The 19306-nt window shown below is 35.8% G+C and overlaps 1 protein-coding gene across 1 annotated transcript in view; it reads right to left on the bottom strand.

The window, feature by feature from the left end:
* The window catches only part of LOC111509839 (probable multidrug resistance-associated protein lethal(2)03659), a 68527-nt gene extending 52843 nt beyond the window's left edge, over window positions 1–15684 (bottom strand). The window contains exons 1-3 of the mRNA XM_074186286.1: window positions 15523–15684; window positions 7977–8222; window positions 7280–7487 (exon numbers count right to left, since the gene is read on the bottom strand). Coding sequence (XP_074042387.1) covers window positions 7280–7487; window positions 7977–8222; window positions 15523–15596 — 528 coding nt within the window. The 5' untranslated portion in view covers window positions 15597–15684. The remainder of the gene's footprint in view (window positions 1–7279; window positions 7488–7976; window positions 8223–15522) is intronic.
* Window positions 15685–19306: the final 3622 nt, after the last annotated feature.

Here is a 19306-nt window from a genome sequence, read left to right as displayed (position 1 = left end):
CTGAAATACTCAAACATATTTCTGTTTGCAGTCAATTGAAATTGAAATTGAAAAGTTGTTGAAAATTCTCAGAGTAACTCACACCTATCAGTCATATTCAAACAAGGACAAAATTCATCAATGAATCACATCAATAGAAATAAAATCCAAATGATAACCTCATTTCAAGTTATAGTGCCCCCAAGGTGAAGTGCCGGATGATTTGGGGATTGATTTTCGTTTATCGTCGTGTGGACTCAAGCCTATTTTCACCTGCTTGATACTGAAAACTTTGTGAGCATATGATCGAATAGTGAACTGCTCACATATTTTTTCTTTAAAATTTCTGAGACAATCGATATAATCTTTGAAATCAATTTTATTTTTGACTACATTATATCGAATTCCCTTTGATTTTTTGATAACTTTTCCACCCTGCACTTTGTAGGTGTACATTTTGGAACGTAACCCCGCAAAGTGCGTGGTGATTTTATCATTTTCTTCATCTTTCATTAACCCAGGAATTTTTTTATTCACAAGTGGAATTTGAAACTTATTATCGGGCGAATAATCGGAAGTATCAAATTTTGATAGGTAATTTTTGATGAGTTCTGAATAGACATCTTCACACGTTATTTCGTAGATGAAGCTATCTGTATACATTAACTTGAAATTTTCTATACCTAGAGTGGGCACCATGAAATCGTAATGGAAATCAAACATGCATGTTTTTGAAATATCTAAAATTGCCATTCCGATGTACAGAGGTTTATTGAAAACAAGTTCAGTCTTTTTCAATTCAATAGCCACCAAGTCTGTATCGAAAACGGTTCGACTCTGAAATCGAGGGCTCGCAATTAAATTTTTGGCGCCATAACGACCGTTCCAGGAATTCACAAATTTCAAAAATATTTTCCAAAATTGAACGATTATGAGGCTCCACCCAATAATGACGATGATGAGACTGAAATTAAATTCCATTATTGTTGGATCAAAGACATGTCTGGACTATTTTCAAAACAGATGAGTAATCATAGAGGTCAAAATTTTCTTTGTGATAGATGCCTAAATTATTTTTCAAGTCAGCAAAAATTAAATGATCATACTGTTTTGTGCGAAAAAGTGAATGATTGTAAAATTTCCTTTCCTACATACGATTATGTGGAATTTCGAAATTATGTTTATAAACAAAATAATATGATCATTTAATTTTTGCTGACTTGAATAGGCATCTATCACAAAAGAATTTTTTGTCTTTCTTTTTGTTCAATTGGTTACTTAATAATCGAGACATGTCTTTGATCCAACAATAATGGAATTTAATTTCAGTCTCGTCATCGTCATTAATGGGTGGAGCCTCATAATCGTTCAATTTTGGAAAATATTTGTCTTGAATTAATAACAAATTAACATGTCTGTCTCGTTTTGTTGTCGTGAGTCTGGCAGGTACTACTACAAAAAATGATTTTTCCTTTGCTTGATTCAATTCCAAAGTGTAAACATTAACAGAAATATTATTAAGTTTTTCAAATTTGGAGATTTGATGTAAATCCATTGGAGTATTTAGCCCTGTAGTATTCAGAACTGTAGAATAGTGTGGATATTTTGACACTCTATTAGAATTTTTTGCTACAGGATACAAGGCGCTAATAATACTCCAGAAGAAGCACATTTCGTCATTGTTTTGTACATTAATGCATGCCTTCTTCCTTGCGATTTCTTGTGGCAATGGAATGAAAGAAGAACCGTTACCAATCACATATTTATTAATTGCTACTTCCAACAAAAGAATTTTACTCAAAGCCCACCCCGACAATTGTTCTTCAAATTTATTCAATATAACATCCACAGCGTTTTCATTGTACCAAGCAGCCTTTTTATCTAACCTCACCGCCTTATGATACCCTCAACAAAAAATAGAAAACGTATGTAAAACGGTCGAAAGCGCACGAAAAACGATCGAAACCGCACGAAAAACGACCGTAAACGCACGTAAAACGGTCGAAAACGATCGGAAGCGCATGAAAAACGACCGTAAACGCACGTAAAACGGTCGAAAACGCACGAAAAACGATCGTAAACGCACGAAAAAACGATCGAAAACGCACGGAAAACATCGTATGTTGAAATGTCATTGTCGAATACTTCGCTCTCCCATTGCCCTCACGTTGAGTCCACAACGATTAACCTCTCGACACTTTTTTATCTCCTCTTTCTCCTGATGATGCTAACTTGGTTAACAAAGATACGAGACGTAGTGCCCTTTTGGCATGTTGGAATGCTGGACTTCTGTTGAACCGACATGTTTTTTCTTAAGTGGTATATTTTGACGCACCCTGTACACTTCGACGTCATGTTTGTTTTCAATAATGTATTTTGAGACACCCCGTATACAATGACGGATCGCAGGTTGTCATATTTTTTCTTAAATCTGATTCATTATTATAAAATATATCACTTTTGCGCTTCCAATTTTCGTCGAGTAGTTCCAAAACCGGCAACGCTACATTACTCCATACACATTGATTTATTGTACAACAGGCAACGCCGAACCTGCCATGCTGGCATGTATTGACATTTGACAGATGCAGTCTTATGAGTCTAGTGTTTACAGTGTCCTTCTTCAACTAATAGATAGTTCAGCTAGTGACTCATAGATGACTTTGTGTGTTCTATAACTTAATTTTTAAACCGGCAACGCTACATTACTCCATAAACATTGATTTATTGTACAACTGGCAACACCTGCTTGCACTAGCAACCGGTAAATCTCGATACCATCTCCATCTCTCTTTGCATCGATTACGTCACACGCGCCTCTCGCTCTCACACACATATACACATCTTTACATGAAATATTAATTATTTCCCAAATCTAAGTATATTTTCCTATCTTCAATATGATAATGATGATTAGAATCTACGGAAATCAAAAATAAAAATGCTGTCAAGTATAATGATTCACATATTGAACAGAAATTATTGTAGCCGGAAGTATAAAAATTGTTTTTCAGCATCGTTGACGACATATTCTACACTCTGAGGCTGGAACACTTTGTCTTGAATGTGTAAATTATTCAACTGCTTGAGAACCATTTTCTTTTCCTCATATAATTGAATATCTTCACTTATTTGTTGGACTCGTCTCTCAAATTCCTCTACTTTACGTCTGTATTCTCTGAATGCCATTATACTACTCATTTTTGTTTACCAACGACGTACGGAACATCGTTTTCTTTCGAAACTTATGCAAAACAACGTATTTTTTGAAATGTCATTGTCGAATACTTGGCTCCCCCATTGCCCTCACGTTGAGTCCACAACGCTTAACCTCACGACACTTTTGGATCTCCTCTTTCTCCTGATGATGCTAACTTGGTTAACAAAAATACGAGACGTTGTACCCTTTTGGCATGTTGGAATGCTAGACTTCTGTTGAACCGACATGCTTTTTTCTTAAATATATTTTGACGCACCCTGTAAACATCGACGTCATGTTTGTTTTCAATGATGTATTTTGACGCACCCTGTACACTTCGACGCCATATTCGTTTTTCAATGGTGTATTTTGAGATACCTTATACACATTGAGAGATCGCACGTTGAAAACTTACAGCCTCGTGGAACTGTTATGTTCTTTCTTGAATGATGTATTTTGACGCACCCTGTACACTTCGACGCCATTTTTGTTTTCAATGATGTATTTTGAGATACCTTGTAACATTGAGGGATCACACTTTGAAACGATACAGCCTCATTAATCTGTAATGTTTTTTCTTAAATCTGATTCATTATTATTAATATATCACTTTCGCGCTTCCAATTTTCGTCGACAGATGACAGATGACAGATGCCGTCTTATGAGTCTAGTGTTTACAGTGTCCTTCTTCAACCAATAGATAGTTCAGCTAGTGACTCATAGATGACTCTCTGTGTTCTATAACTTTGGTGTTTCCATATACTTTTGTATCGATGAATCGAGCGCCTATTTTTGTGCGGTTACTGATAACAGGACATGAAACAATTCTGTACGATAAATTATTCAAATGAATCTCTCAATATACGCAAAGCCACGTAAATTTGTGCATCGATTACGTCACACGCGCCTCTCGCTCTTACACACACATGCACCTCTTTACATGAAATATTAATTATTTCCCAAATCTAAGTATATTTTCCTATCTTCAATATGATAATGACAATTACATTCTATGGAAATCAAAAATGAAAGTGCTGCCAAGTATAATGAATGAGTCAATTTCGGTCCCGACAAAACTAAGGCTGTAAATACCCAACATTCGCAGTTAACTTCAATATCTTACGATGGTGTAGAGGCTAAGGACAATGTCTACGGCGCGGACGACCCAGGTTCGAATCTCATAACTATAAACTTTTTTTAATTAAAATCACGTGACTGAAGGGGGCCGAGGGAGCTGATAGGTTAGGTGGAGTACCAAGAGGGCCGATAGGTTAGGTGAAGTACCAAGGGGGCCGAGGGGCGGAGTTCTACGCTTAAATCGCTACTATACTCGTTCCATCCTGCGTCGATGACGTCACATGTTTCCCCCTCACAGACACCGTCCCGCACCCTCATTGACATTTGAAGTTGCACAGACACCGATCCGTATTGACAGACATCATAAAACCGGCAACTGCGCACACTGCGTCGCATGACAACACCCATATGTCTAGTGTTTACAGTGTTCTTCTTCAACCAATAGATAGTTCAGCTAGTGACTCATAGGTGGCGCCAGTGTGGTGTACTTGCGACGATGCATCTGGGTCACGTGACAATTTGGAGCGCTCTGATTGGACTCTGCCGTACGCGTGACCTTGAAAGGAACCAGAAATTGCAGAATGAACCTTAGCCGTTTTCCAATGTTAATCTCCATAAGAAAACTTTTAGAATGCCTATAGCCTATTTACTATTTTATTCCACATAAACGCAGTTCTCCAAATCAAAGAGTTCCTAAACAGTGAAGTTCGAGGTGTACTGAGTTAAACCTCAAAACGTTGAGCAGCCACAGTCCGTCGCGTATTTCTAATATGTAACGCTCTTGGTGGAATCAAATGTGCCAAGTCACTTGAACACTTTCCGTGAAAGTATCTATAGAAGGGAAACAAATCCCCAACCTTTCTTTGATGTTCCAGGCTATCAAGGTTGTAAGTGATGTTCGCGTCTCCAATCAGGCGGAATATTCCTTTTTGGATAGAATCCAACAGCTTCAGGGTATTCTTAGGGGCGAAACTCCATACAGGAGAACAATACACTAGAAAATGTCTGATCTTATCTGTTTTAATGAATACAATAGTTATGCATCACCCATCGCCAAGAGGGTTCTACAAACTTTTTCACAGTCATGAAGGGGTCTGAAATGAAGTGTGAGTAATAGAAGTTTTAGATGAAGAGAAGAGAAATGAAACTTTCTATGTTTTAACCACTTTCATTTATAACTGACGTTACTGCAGTTTCGTCCGTATAGGATGAAACTGCAGTAACGTTAGTTACAAATAAAAGTTGTGAAAACCTTAGAAAGTTTCATTTTTCTTTTCTTCATTATGATTTCCTACCACGTAGAATCGGCTACAGCCATCAATTTATTAGAAGTTTTAGAATTCAACTGTCAGAGTCTTCAGAATACTCAAACAAATCGTGAGTTATTGGGTCATATGAATGAAGATGCAAATATTGAAATGGAATCTTGATTTTAATTTTATCGATTTATGAAAAAAGTCATAATGATAGTTATCTTCAACGTATGTTGTTATAGATGAACATATGATTATGTTAATAGATAAAAGTATCAAAATCAGTCTGAATTATGACCAATTCATACTGATGAAGTTATACTTAGTTCATCTTCATTCAAAAAACCATCAGATATGATATCGAGATATTGAGATACTGATATAGGGTTACTCCTATACTCAATGTAAATCACAGTCATTTCGATTGAATCGTTTCTTCGTCTCTTGATTTCTGTTTCATTTCAATTTTCCGACCATGCTATGTTGAGGTTATCAATAGTCAAATAATATTGTTACTTGGAAAGAGTAAAGCAGATGGAATGTGAGAAACAAAAAAACGTTTTATTTTACGGTAATTTGAATACATGGTGTTCTAGCAAAACGAACAGAATTGTGGCTAGAAATATTACTCAATGGTTGTGATGAAGTGAAGTATTTGGACATTTACCCATTTGGTGGAGATGAAATTAGGTTTCAGCAACACCGCTGTTGGGATTGAATTAATTTATGATTGATTCCTACCAATCTTCTCGTCTTGGTTGCAAACCAGGATAGGATTGAGGAGTATTCGGAGACGCAATTTGAAGAAACGTATTTGAACACAAAAACAATTCACAATTTATCTAATACAACAAACCACCTTCTGCATATTTTTTTTCTTTTGAAATTCCGTTTCGTGATCGAATGATTAATTTAAAATGTACTAATATTTAACTGCGTTGATCTATAATCCAAACCATCAGCGGTGTTGCCAAAAGCAGATAAATGTCCAAACATTGTCTCGGCCCTGAAAATTCCGCAAAAGAGTCAACGTGGGGTAATGTACTGAAGTTAATGCTTCCGGGATCTGGGATTTGCAGATGGTCGAAATAAAGGCCTTGAGTTCAACAGTGCTTCAATGGCCAGAGTTTGAAACTCTGGCCATTGAGGAAGCCACGAGGATGGTTGAGATACGTGGACGACACCTTCATAATATGGAACCATGGGAATGTAGCACATCAACAACGTAAGTCCTTTCATCACTTTCATAATGGAGAAGGACGTTCACAACGAATTGCCATTCTTAGACGTATTGGTGAAGAGGACCGAGACGAAATGGGAAACATCTGTGTATCGAAAATCCACTGACACAGGACAGTATCTGAACCAAGAATCCAACCATCATCAATTGAGAAATCATTAAGACTCTACTAGACCGTGCTTCCAGACTCTGTAATACAAAGGAAGGTCAAAGGGGTGTCTCGTTGTGGGGTTCAACTCAGTACACCTCCAACTTCACTGTTCAAGATCTCTTTCATTGGATAAGTTCGTTTATGTGGAATAAACCTCTTGAGAACGTTTTTCCAAATGGATTTAATCTCCAGCGATTCAAATCCAATATGAATCACTACTTTCGCATAGGCACCGCTCCTAGAGCGCCTTAGAGATTTTCCTGTAGTGCTTGTGTTTTGTCCCTAAAAAAAATAAAATTCGACAAGCACAATGTAAATTATCAAACATTGAGACGTTCAAAGCTTGTTCTTACATGTTTTGTACGTTTTAGTCTACTTACTTTCCTATACACTAACGAAGACAATGAAACTCGCATTCTCATCCCAATGCGAGCGAATCCAAAATTGGCGTGGTGTAACAAAAATATTGAAACCGAAGAGATTCCTACTAAAAGTGCACTATATAGATACATTTCAGTAATCTTTTCAGAAGAATCAGGAGACGTAAATAGTGATATCAAATAGGAGAGTACAATTGGTTGTGTCGTTCTGGAAATGAAATGAGAATCAATACATGGTTCTGAATCTTATGTAGATAGAAATTCAGTTCAAGCTAATTTTCAGTCACAGTTATTGGAATGTAAAGTCCGAAAATGATAAAATAAGGAAGTTGAAAGCTAAATGTATTTATTCACGATCAACATAGAAAATGACATATTCCGTACTACTTTTCGAAACTGAAAGTTATGAAGTTCATATACATTCGCCAAGTAAACTGTATGTAATTTTACTTCACACTACCTACCGTTCCTGCTCGCTTTTGTGAAACTGAAGAAAATGAGACTTCTTGACTTGGTTGGTTTAATGAATATATCTACGATTAACATAGTAACATAATGGGTAACAGTTTTTTTAGATTTATGTCATGCAGTAAGCCATTATATTCATCAATTACGTAAAGGGATCAGAATGTTTATAATTGACTAGAATATGTAAACAAAGATTCATGATATATTTTGAACTTATTATGGATCTCACCTGAATAGAATAAGATCTACAGCAAACACAATTCCAATCATCATATAGTCGTAGAGAAATGTTTTCATTATAGCTCGCATCAGACTAGGTTTATTACCATTCAATTTTGCTCTTTGTGTCTCATTGTTCCAATGCGTTTCTAGTTTATTCCCTAACGTATGTGATTTGTCATCATCTAGGGCTTTGTACATATCAAGGACATTCAACCCTTTCCGATTACCTTTATACAGCAGACCAAACACCCACCTGCAAAAGAATTGGAATTGTATGAAAGTATATTGTCTTCGACGTAATATTTTTTGGAGAAATGAACAAGAAAACTTTGTTAGAGTTATGGATTGAAGTTCTTCCATCATGTCCAGAAAGCTGAAACCATCAATCAAAATATTCAGGTGAACGATTCGGGTCCTTTCGAATTTTAAAAAGTGCTGTTTCTTCAAATTCCAGAAATGACGGAATATCCTATATAGAGTTAATTTTTCAAATTGATTGCTTTTTTCCTTTATTTGAAAGATTTCCAAATTTTTTTGTTTGAAGATCAAGAAGTAGAAAGTCCAAATCTTTCATTCCCGAAAAACATATTACGATTGTGATAATCACGATTCTTCTGATGACTCGTCTACTTGATCCTGAATCTACTTGACTGTACTTCAGTAGGTAGAAGACTTTCGAGAGTAGTTTTTGAATAAAAATTACTTATTTTTTTACGAAATAAAATCTCAATTGGTATATTTATGACATCGCGATTGAAAGCCTCTCTGATATACTGCAATCCACAGCAGCCTCTTTTGACATTACGCTTGAAGCTAACAGGTTTTTCCAAACAATGTATCTGCGCAATAATATTTTGTGTCATTGGAGGCCTAGGATATATTTTCTTCACATGTAGTTTAGCTGAGTCTTAACAAAAGGATTTAATTTTTCAGTTGATACACTAAGAAGAGTACTTCGACCACGCCACTGAAGATGACAGCCGCAGTTGCAGTTGAAACGTTTGGATTGTTACCAAAGAAGTGTTGTCTTGAGTTTGAAATTGTTTATTGCTCGTTGTACATAGTGCCATCAATGTTAATCTTTGTCATAATATTGAAACCATATTCTTGGCAACACTGTAAGATAAAACTAATATAGTCAGTCTTTTGATCGCAGTGAAAGAGTGTGTGTTATTATTTTTGACTTCCTCCCCAACCCAATTTTTAAAGTTTCACAATAGGTTATGAGCCCAGGTATTCTTATTTCCTGTGTGTATTGCAGAAGTTGAAACGTTAAATTGTTAACTAGTTTTTCGCATGTGCAGTTGTCAAAATGGCCGCAAACTATATTAGTAGTGTTCCAAAACTTGTTGGGCGAGAAAACTTCCGACAAATTGTGTTTTGCAGTTGAGAATGTGTTTGTTCTCGAAGGTTTAATAAATTGTCTGGATGGAACAGAAACCGATACCACGCTTGTAGCTGAAGCAAAAGCGAAGTTAGTTCCAAACATAGATCCATCTTTGTATGCGGATGTAAAAAACGCAGATACTTGTAAAGAAGTATGGCAAAAAATCAGAAGTTTTTATGAAGACTTAGGATTTACCAGAAAAATAGGATTGTTACGAACTCTGATATCATTGAGATTAGATAGTTCTGAATCAATGGAATCTTATATCAACGAAGTAATGGGAACATCGCAGTAGTTGAAAAAACTGAATTTGATAACAACGACCAGTGGGGGGTCACTGCTGTTGGTCGGTCTGTCTGATAAGTACGCACCCATGCTGATGGCACTAGAACATGCAGGAATCGCCATTACTGCAGATTCGATTAAATCCAAATTGCTAGATATGCAAACAGAGGGCCCTAGTAGTCACAAAGTAGGTGCCTTTGCGGCACGAAATGGTGTCAAAGTGACAAATAAAAGGATAAAAGTAAGGTTATATGCTACAGATGTAAAGAACCTGGACACTGTATGTCAAAATGTCCAAAAAAAGCTCCTAGATATGATGAAAAATATGCATAACAATTACGGCAAAAATGATTTTTATTTGGATTCGGGTGCAGCAGGCATGTGCCCGAATGAAACTTGGTTTAAAAATTGCTTATCAAACACATCACAACATATTATAGCCAACCAACAAAAACTGCCAGTCAAATGTTCTGGAGATATTGATATTGTTACAAGAGTGAACGAGGAGAACTTCAACATAACTGTGAATGATGTATTGTGTGTTCCGAACCTAACGACCAACCTTTTGTCAGTAAGCGAGCTGACTTCTCGAGGAAACCATGTGATTTTTGGTAGTAAAAGCTGTTCAATTTATAGCCAGGATGATAAGCTTATACCAACTGCAGATCTAACAGATAGAGTTTATAAACTGAATTTGAAAGCAGAGCAATGTATGCTAACTTCTTGTAATGACATGGAAGTCTGGCACAGATGACTTGCCCATATTAATATCCAAGATCTAAACAAAGTGAAATACTGTGTGGATGGTTTAGATTTTAAAGGAATTACCACCATTGACAGTTCAAACTGTATAGTATGTTGCGAAGGAAAACAGGTACGTCAGCGTTTTCCAACTTCAGGAACTCGAAGTAAACAGGTACTTGAAGTCATTCATGGAGACATCTGTGGACCTGTGGAGGTTATTTCCATTGGTGGATCGAAATACTTGTTACTTCACGTTGATGACTATTCTCGAATGTCCTTTGTTTATTTTTTGAAAGCAAAGAGTGAAGCTGTCGAGTTCTTCAGTCAGTTCAAAAAAATGGTAGAAAAGCAGCAAGGAAGAAACATTAAAGTTTTTCGAAGCGATCAGGGTGGTGAATTTTGTAGAAATAAGTTTGAAAGATTTCTAGCAGAAGAAGGCATTATTCATTAGAAAACGAATGCATACACTCCACAACAATAAACTACAATAACTACAATAAAACACCTTTTAAAATTTGGATGAGCAGAAAACCTGATGTGTTAAACATACGTATTTTTTGCAGTATTGTTATGATGGATGTACCTAAAGAAAAGAGGCTGAAGTTCGATAAAAAGTCTAAAAAACATATTTCAATTGGCAATTTGAAAAATATTATATATAGGATATATGATTTATGACCCAGACACAGATGACATCAACAAGTAAAGATGTCGTGATATATGAAAATCTGAAAACCAACAAATTTGAGTTTGAGTACAAGTGAATCTCCAACGGAAGTATCACATCAAGTGGGGGAAACTAAATGAAAGAACCTCGAATACTCGTTGCACATAGTGCCATCAATGTTAATCTTTGTCATAATATTGGAACCATATTCTTGGCAACATTGTAAGATAAAATAAATATAGTCAGTCTTTTTATCGCAGTGGAAGAGTGCGTGTTATTATTTTTGACTTCCTCCTCAACCCAATTTTTAAAGTTTTACAATAAGAAGACCACGGCAAAACCCGGTAACCAACCAAAACAATTTTTCAGTGTTCATTTTGTGACCATTTGGCACAATTTCCAAAATTATTTCCAGGCGATATGCTCAATATTGCCATTGAGAGCTCAAAAACTTCTGCTAGCACCACCGTCATTCGTATTCCCAAATAACTTCTAGTTAGCGCTTGTTCCTCTTTTTGAACGTTTCGGATATTGTAATGAATTGTTTATCATATTTGTCTTGCTTCATATTCATCACATCATATTTATCACATCTGTCTTGATTCATATTTATCACATCTGTCTTGCTTCATATTGCAATTGCAAGTATTTGGAGCTCAATTTATTACACAGCACTTCAATTTCTTTCCTGGAGACTTTTTTGTGCGCCACGGCCAAGATCTCATATGTGGTGAAACAAATGTCGCTTGAAGCCAATTGTCATTTATGTACGGCAATCAGTCTACGTTCAATTATCATCATGACATATGACAGTTCATTTTCAGTCTTTTTTCGTTAAACTTCAGAATGATTTAACGAATTCAACCAGTAGCTTTAGCATTGTCTATTTTTCCATTCATACCGTGATCAGGGTCAACTATCATCAAGTTGTAAATATGTCAGCGAGACATGGATAGCTTCAACTCCGGAGCGTTTTACAAGAAGCCTACTCATATTTTTCATCGTAAGATCAATTTAGAGATCATTCAGTAATTTTGACAAATATTTAATTGTTTCCAGTCGGAATAATGTGGAGAGACTTTTATCTACCAAATGATGTTGAAAATTCAAACGGGACACATATACACATAACGTAGTTCTGTGAGTTCAATAATCTTTCAAGGCGCATGTGATTTGGAACTGTCTTCTCGAAAAAAGTTTTTTCATGAGAAATAATGAATCTATATCTACATCAATCTTCGAGTGGAATGGACAGATTTTTGAGTGAACACTGAACACTTACCCCTGTAAAACACTCTCCTCTATTCTGAAAAGTAGTTCACGAGTAATTGTATTTCTTTACTCTCCCAATTGACTCGAAGTACTCTAGGATGTGCCGATTTTATGTCATACAGAAATTTGGCAGGTGCTGGGAAAGTAATATAAAATCATACTGGGAGTGTTGGATATGACCATCGCTTCACACTTGACTTGATGCTGTTGTTGTTAATCATCCTCGAAAAAAAATGCTGGCAGCCGCTGGTCGTCTTAAATCAATTGTGACGTGGCCAAGATCGCGTGCGACGTGCGCTTCGCGTTTCTTCTAGTTAGATGCAGCGTTGCTTCGGAAGAATAGCAAATTTCAAATAGGCTTCGAGAGGATTCGTGTTTGGTCTCAAAATCTTACTATCGAAATTATTATGTTTTTCAAGTGAATCCTAATTTTTTAGTATGCAGCCTAAAGTTGCCAGCTCTAAAGTTTGTACAACAAAATATACCGTTTTATGGCATTATCTAACTACCGATGTGGAACATTGCCATTTCTGTAAAATAATTCATTACGTTTCAAACCTTGTAAGAGTACAGTTAGAATAAATCTTGTCTTGTCTACAGTACATCTAGCTAGTTATTTTTCTTATCCTATCTTTTCACAAGAGTTATTGTAATTTTTGTGTGCATTGAGCATTTCATACTCACGATAAAACAATCGTGGGTCAAAACAATTCGATTACCATGTATAATCGCTACCCTGGCCCCTACAGGAAAGTAGTCAAGTTTGGCGGACTATTACAGAGCGATCCACTAAGGTGACAGACATTTGAATAATAGTTGGAGTTATAGTGGAACTGTTTGGTTGAATTGACAGAGAAATAAAGTTGACTTTGATTTTTGTACAGTGTAGTCAGTTATGGGTAAATCCCCGGGAAAAACGTAATACTATATCCGTTCAAAACCATTAAAAAGAAAGACTTATTCGGTGGAGTAGAATCATATGTGTGTAATGTAATGTAAAACATATCGCATTTATACTTGACAATTCAATTGAAATTTAATATTTTCAAAAATTCCAAGTGTTCAATGATATCTATGTTGAAACAAGAGTTTTTTGGTAATCTGCAGGTTTTTATGCCTGAAGTTTCGCTACAACTCTGATATATATTATAGAAGGCGATGAGGTAACAGACGAAGTGCTCTGGTTGCACTGGCACAACACTCAAGGTTTGGTCTGCGGTTTTACTTCATTGATAGTTGACATGACTCCATTTTAAGTGGATGAATCACGACCTAGTTTTACGAGTATAACTTAGTACAGGTAGTCAGATGTTACTAATGTGGTTCTATTTCCTATACTGGGAATCGCATGTTGAAAGGTAGGACCTTGTTAATCTTTAGCGCAGATAAGTTTTGATTTTTGAGGATGGTTGTTCCCATGGGAGTGACAAGAGATTTCCCAACAGATTTTATTTGAGTTGAAATTGTTTTTGGTTTTTGAATTTTTATCGCCTCTCTGTGTAGTCTTGAATGAAAGTATTGTTCAACATATCTTACAAGGAAGGGGTTTTTACTTCTCGTTGGCAGATTGCTCTCGTTCAGCCTATTCCCAAAAAGAGCAACAACATTTTTTCAAATAACTACAGACCAGTTGCATTGCTATCAGTGATATTAAAAATTGTAGATAAAGCTGTAAACCACCATAACCTCAAATATTTCGAAGACTTCAACATATTGAGCGACCTTCAACATGACTTTCAGAAACAAAGATCAACAGGCGACCTTCTATCGTATGTCGCCTATTTTTGGAATAGCGCAATCAAGAAACATGGAGGATCCACCTGATTCGAGATGCGAACATCACTTGTAACCTTGATAGTCTGGTACATCTGAGAAATATTAGAGATTTGCCTCTCTCCTATAGATACTTTGACGAGAAGTGTTCAAGTAACTTGACATATTTGATTCCACCAAGAGCGCTATACAACAAAAATACGTGACGGACTATGGCTGCTCATCTTTTTGAGGTTCGACTCAGTATACCTGAAACTTCACTGTTTGAGAACTCTTCCATTTGTAGAATTGCGTTTATTTGGAATGAACTTCCTGAGAACGTTTTTCCAAATGGATTCAATCCCCAGCGATTCAAATCTAATGTAAATCACTACTTTCGCTGTTAGGGCGTCTTAAGGATTTTTCTGTAGTGCTTGTGTTCTGTTCTTCTCTTTTTTGAATACATATTTTTTTTTCTTATTTGACGGCATGCCCCAGACGACAATTTCTCTTCTATATGCGATGATATGGTGTGGCGATTTTCAGATTTTTGGTAGATATGTTCTCTCTTCCTTTCTGTTGTTCTCTTGGTGTTTGTGTATTTCTATGGCTTCTAAATACATTCTTGATTCGACGTTGCTAGCCTCTCGATATTTTCGAACAGGATTTTGTGTTCCCCGTCGGAGAGTGCATGTTCAGCGACTGCAGACTTCTCAGTCTATTGCAATCGGCAACTGAGCTTATGCTCGACTAGACGGGTACCAATGTTTCTTTTCGTGTGACCGATATAGACGTTACCACAGTTACATGGAATCCTGTAAACTCCTGCTGATTTGGGAGGGTCTTTACTTTCTTCTGCTGATTTCAGATACTCCGATATTTTTTTCGTCTATATTCCTATATGAAGTACACTAGTAAACTTTTGCTACATCTTTGTTGCACCGATCATACTGGCAATAAAGTCAGACATTGAAAACGTTGTCTCGTTTTTGCGATCCTTTGTCATTGATTTCTATCTCGAAATATCGACTCAAAATTTCGACTTTTAACTCGAAATTTCGACTTTGATCTCGAAATTTCGAGTGTCAACTTTTAATTTCGACTTTAATCTCGAAACTCGAAATTCCGACTTCAATCCTGAAAATTCTAGTTTGAAGTCGAAATGTCAAGATTAAAGTCAAAACTTCGAGATAAAATCGAAACTTTAAGATTAAAGTAGGAATTTTCAAGATACAAATAATAAAAGTATGTTGTCCTTCTGCGCATCCGTACTCACGTACACACTTAAATACGAATGCGAATGACATGGGGTACGTAAAATTATCTTGGCATGCGAGTGTATGAAGATTGCTGTGGTAGTGCCCACGAGCATAATCACTATAATCAAAAAAACATCGAACGCGCCATTTACATCAAACTAAATATTTCAGTAAAATGTAAACTTACCCAAACACTAATTTTGATAAGACATTTGCCTTTTTCCTTGGGTTTTCACGTTTAAGTTTGTATCCAACATCCATTATACTATCTTTGCACTCAATATAGACACACTTATCTCAATCAAGTGATTGAGGGACATGAAATTGAGACAAACGTATCTGTTAAATGACACCTAGAAGATTATTATGAGATAGTAGTAATATTATATCATAAAATTCAATTGTTACAAAGTCAAACTAGTTAAATATTTGCCAAGAACAAAGAATATTTGAATGACTATGTTCGCAAACATCAGATATGTAACACACTTCTCAGTTGATTTTTTTCGTTTGTTTTCTTTAACGAGAGGTTTTGAAATATATTTATCTTGATTGATTTGACCGATACTCGATGGATATCCATAATTACTAGAATTAAATAAAAAAGCTCTTTTTTCAATTTACACAATATAGTATTACTTGTAATATGTGACACGTTTTGTTATTTTTATAGCTTTCTCAAACAAAAATGATATTCATTAAACGTACAGACATATTTATATTAGTTTGAAATTGGATAAATAGAAGAAGGTATCAATTATGAATGGGTAGCCTTTCAAGGAATTAAATTTTAAGCCTTTCTTTTCTGAATGTGTCCATGAGGAGATTTTAATAATTTGAATCTATCTTGTGGTATTATTTAGAAATTTAAATTTATAATTTATGACATTAAAGATAAAATAAATACAACAATAAAAATTAATTGGCGCTCCGGGGCGACTTCATTGATTCCAGTGGCGCATTTGCTTTTTCAGCTGCAGGAAAACCCGGAAAAACCTGCAGCACCACATCATCTGAAGATCTTGATCTAACAATGTCCTCTCTCTCATAAAACAAAATGTAGGGTGTCTCCAGAGGCTCCAATAAATTCAATGCATCGCCAGAACACTTCGTGACACGACTATCGTCAAACTTAAACCAGTCCGTTTCTTCATTGACCAAGGCGTAATAATGACCACATTCAACGCCAGAACCACAGTGAACAATGACTGCATGAATATTATAACAGTGGTCTGCTAGGTTGAAATGTTCATCTATTTCGAACCTTCCAAAGAGTTTCTTGCATCCGTTAGAGGTTGAGTCTTGTTTGAATATCATCAGTGTTATTATTAGATTCGCTGGTGCCTCAGCTATACTTGTTTCCTTATAACAGTCTGTTAGTTTGGCGCATGTTTGACAATACAGTTGATCATTACCTGTTAAAAATTCTATTTTCAGATGATTTAACAATAAGCTTTGCACGGACTGGTAATTAGTCGTATTAGGAAAAGCTAGATGAAGTTCCAGAAATTCACATAAGTTTTCAGTACTTCTTGAACATTTACCACAAAGTAAACAAGTGAGGATTTTTCCAGCAAAAGATTTACAAACACAAGACGAGATGGGTTGTACGGAATCATTCAGTCCAGAGCGGCTGGGAGTATTGATTTTGCTATTGTTTTGCTCACGAAGAGTATTCAACAAGAACCCCAAGAATTCGGAACAATCCTCTTGTTGTCCTAACGAGTATCTAGTGGACTTCAAAGACTCCAGGAAATCGGTTGGAGGGAAAGATGATACCTTCTTACGAAACTGCAGCTGCATGAACAGTTGTTTGAGTTTGATGAATAAGCAGGAAACATTCTCGTTCTCGTTCATCATTAAAACTTCGTTCTTAAAATTCTTCGTCATGAACAACACTTGTAAAATGCTATTCATGTAACAAGTGTTTTCTAAATTATCCAATCCAATTTTCTTCTCTAGATTTTCAGGACAACTCTCTACTGATTCGTAAGGAAGAACACGTTTCACAGAATCTCCATAAGAACCATTTCTCAAGCTGCGATCGATCCTTCCAAGTGAAAAAGGGTTTCGTAGAGGGATCGATTCGGCTCTTGCTTCAAGAAGCGCTTCCACTGAAGTGGTACCAATTCTACGAGGAATGCAACTCATTTTTTGGGGCCAAGAATGACCTGAGTCCACTGACCGCACTGAAATCACTTGTGAATTAACCTTGATAGGAGACTGATAAATATCCACATATTTTGGCTTGTGGTTGATTATCAAAGCATCTTTTATTTTCAAGAATGCGGGTTTTGAAATTTCTAAAAGATTGATTCGTGAACTGTCGAACTGTGAAGATTGAATCAGGTGTGCAATATCTTTTTCTTTTGTACTAATTTCCTATTCAATTGGGTTATTTGAGTTTTAATACTTCAATTTATCGTTGGGAATTTCATATAACTGCAAATTAATTAGTTGTATTTTTTCTACCTCTTTTTTTTTCATCATAAAACAAGAGGAGAAAGGTGTTGAAGTGCTGTAGACATATTAGGGGAAGAAGGGAAAGAGTCATCTTCCCCCATAAAACAATTCATATTGATAATGAAGGAAGCCATATTAATTTAACTAACAGGGATAGTGTTGATGATGAGATATGGAATATAATGAGTCAGGCAGATTGCCAGTCGCTATCATGAACCTTTAACTCTGAAATCAATGTATTAGGCAATTTTACACAAACACCAGATATTGAAATAGAAGACAACACTAGAGGTGCTTCTTCGCAACCGGTGATAAGTGACATGGAATCAGGTCGAGAAAATCAAATAAATTTATATAGTGAGGGTGCAACGGATCACTTCACAGTCATTGTAGAAACTAATAAGGAATAAAGAGTCAGCTTTGGACGATATCCACATCTCAAAATCGCTAAGGAAGTTTGTGATCTGAAATTGGAAAATGGAGGTAAGTTCAAAATCAAAGGTAGACATAATATAGGAGTTAAATTTTATAATCGTGAAAGTGCCAATTCTCTAGCCTTGAACTAAAAACTAAAAACTTTAGGATATAAATTATACATTCCTAATAGTAATGTTACCTGCAAAGCCATAGTAATGAACATTACTACATATAACTCAGAAGAGGAACTGAAAATGATGATTAACAGCCCTTATGAAGTTGAAAGTGTCAAAAGAATTAACAGAGGCAGGCAGGTTTTTCTACTCAATGTACTCAAAGTCACATAGATGAAGAGACATACAGGGTGATTCAAAAGTACTTTGACAAACTTCAGGAGGTGATTCCTCACAATATTCTGATATGAATTGTCCGAATAAATAAATGTCCGGAAACGCTTTGTTTCCAAGATACAGGATGTTGAAGTTTTATTTTTATTTTCGTTTTTTTCAAATAACTTTTGAAATACTGAACTTAATTAAACGAAATTTGGTAATAGGATGTTTTTGAGGTGTCGAATTCGAACCTGATGTTCTTATTGCTCTTACTCGTAGGGGGCGCCACCTACACGTCTTTTTCTTTTTTAAAGATTCATGACTTTTTTGGGCGTATATCTAGCACATTTTTCAGTAAAAAAATCGATTCCTCTATCATATCTACGTAAATAAGCTACCCTTGTTACTAGTCGCTGTAAGCAACCGTTTTCTAAATATTTGGACTTGAAAACTTCAAGTCGATTATTTGATAATCGATGCATGTTGAAGTTATTACGAATATTTTGCTTTTTTCACAAGAATGCTTTGGAAATGAATTTGACGTTTTACTCGTTTGAAGAGGTCATTACTGTTGGGTACGTTCCTTTATGACATCCTCAAGCGAAATAGTTATTTTTGTATCAAGGGTGCATAATCAGTATTTGTTTTAATTAAATTTGAAAGAAATGTCAACATTTTATTTCAGGAAATTTTGAATATGTAGAATGAACTAAAATAAACGAAACTAAATTGTATTCAAATAAATTGTTGGAAGTGTCC

Source organism: Leptinotarsa decemlineata, unplaced genomic scaffold (genome assembly GCF_025532065.1).
Source record: "Leptinotarsa decemlineata unplaced genomic scaffold, Ldec_3_MD MMD2_tig00078422_RagTag_RagTag, whole genome shotgun sequence".
Lineage (NCBI taxonomy): Eukaryota > Metazoa > Arthropoda > Insecta > Coleoptera > Chrysomelidae > Leptinotarsa > Leptinotarsa decemlineata.
The sequence above is the reverse complement of the archived record's forward strand: the minus strand, read 5'-3'. Positions and strand labels throughout refer to the sequence as shown.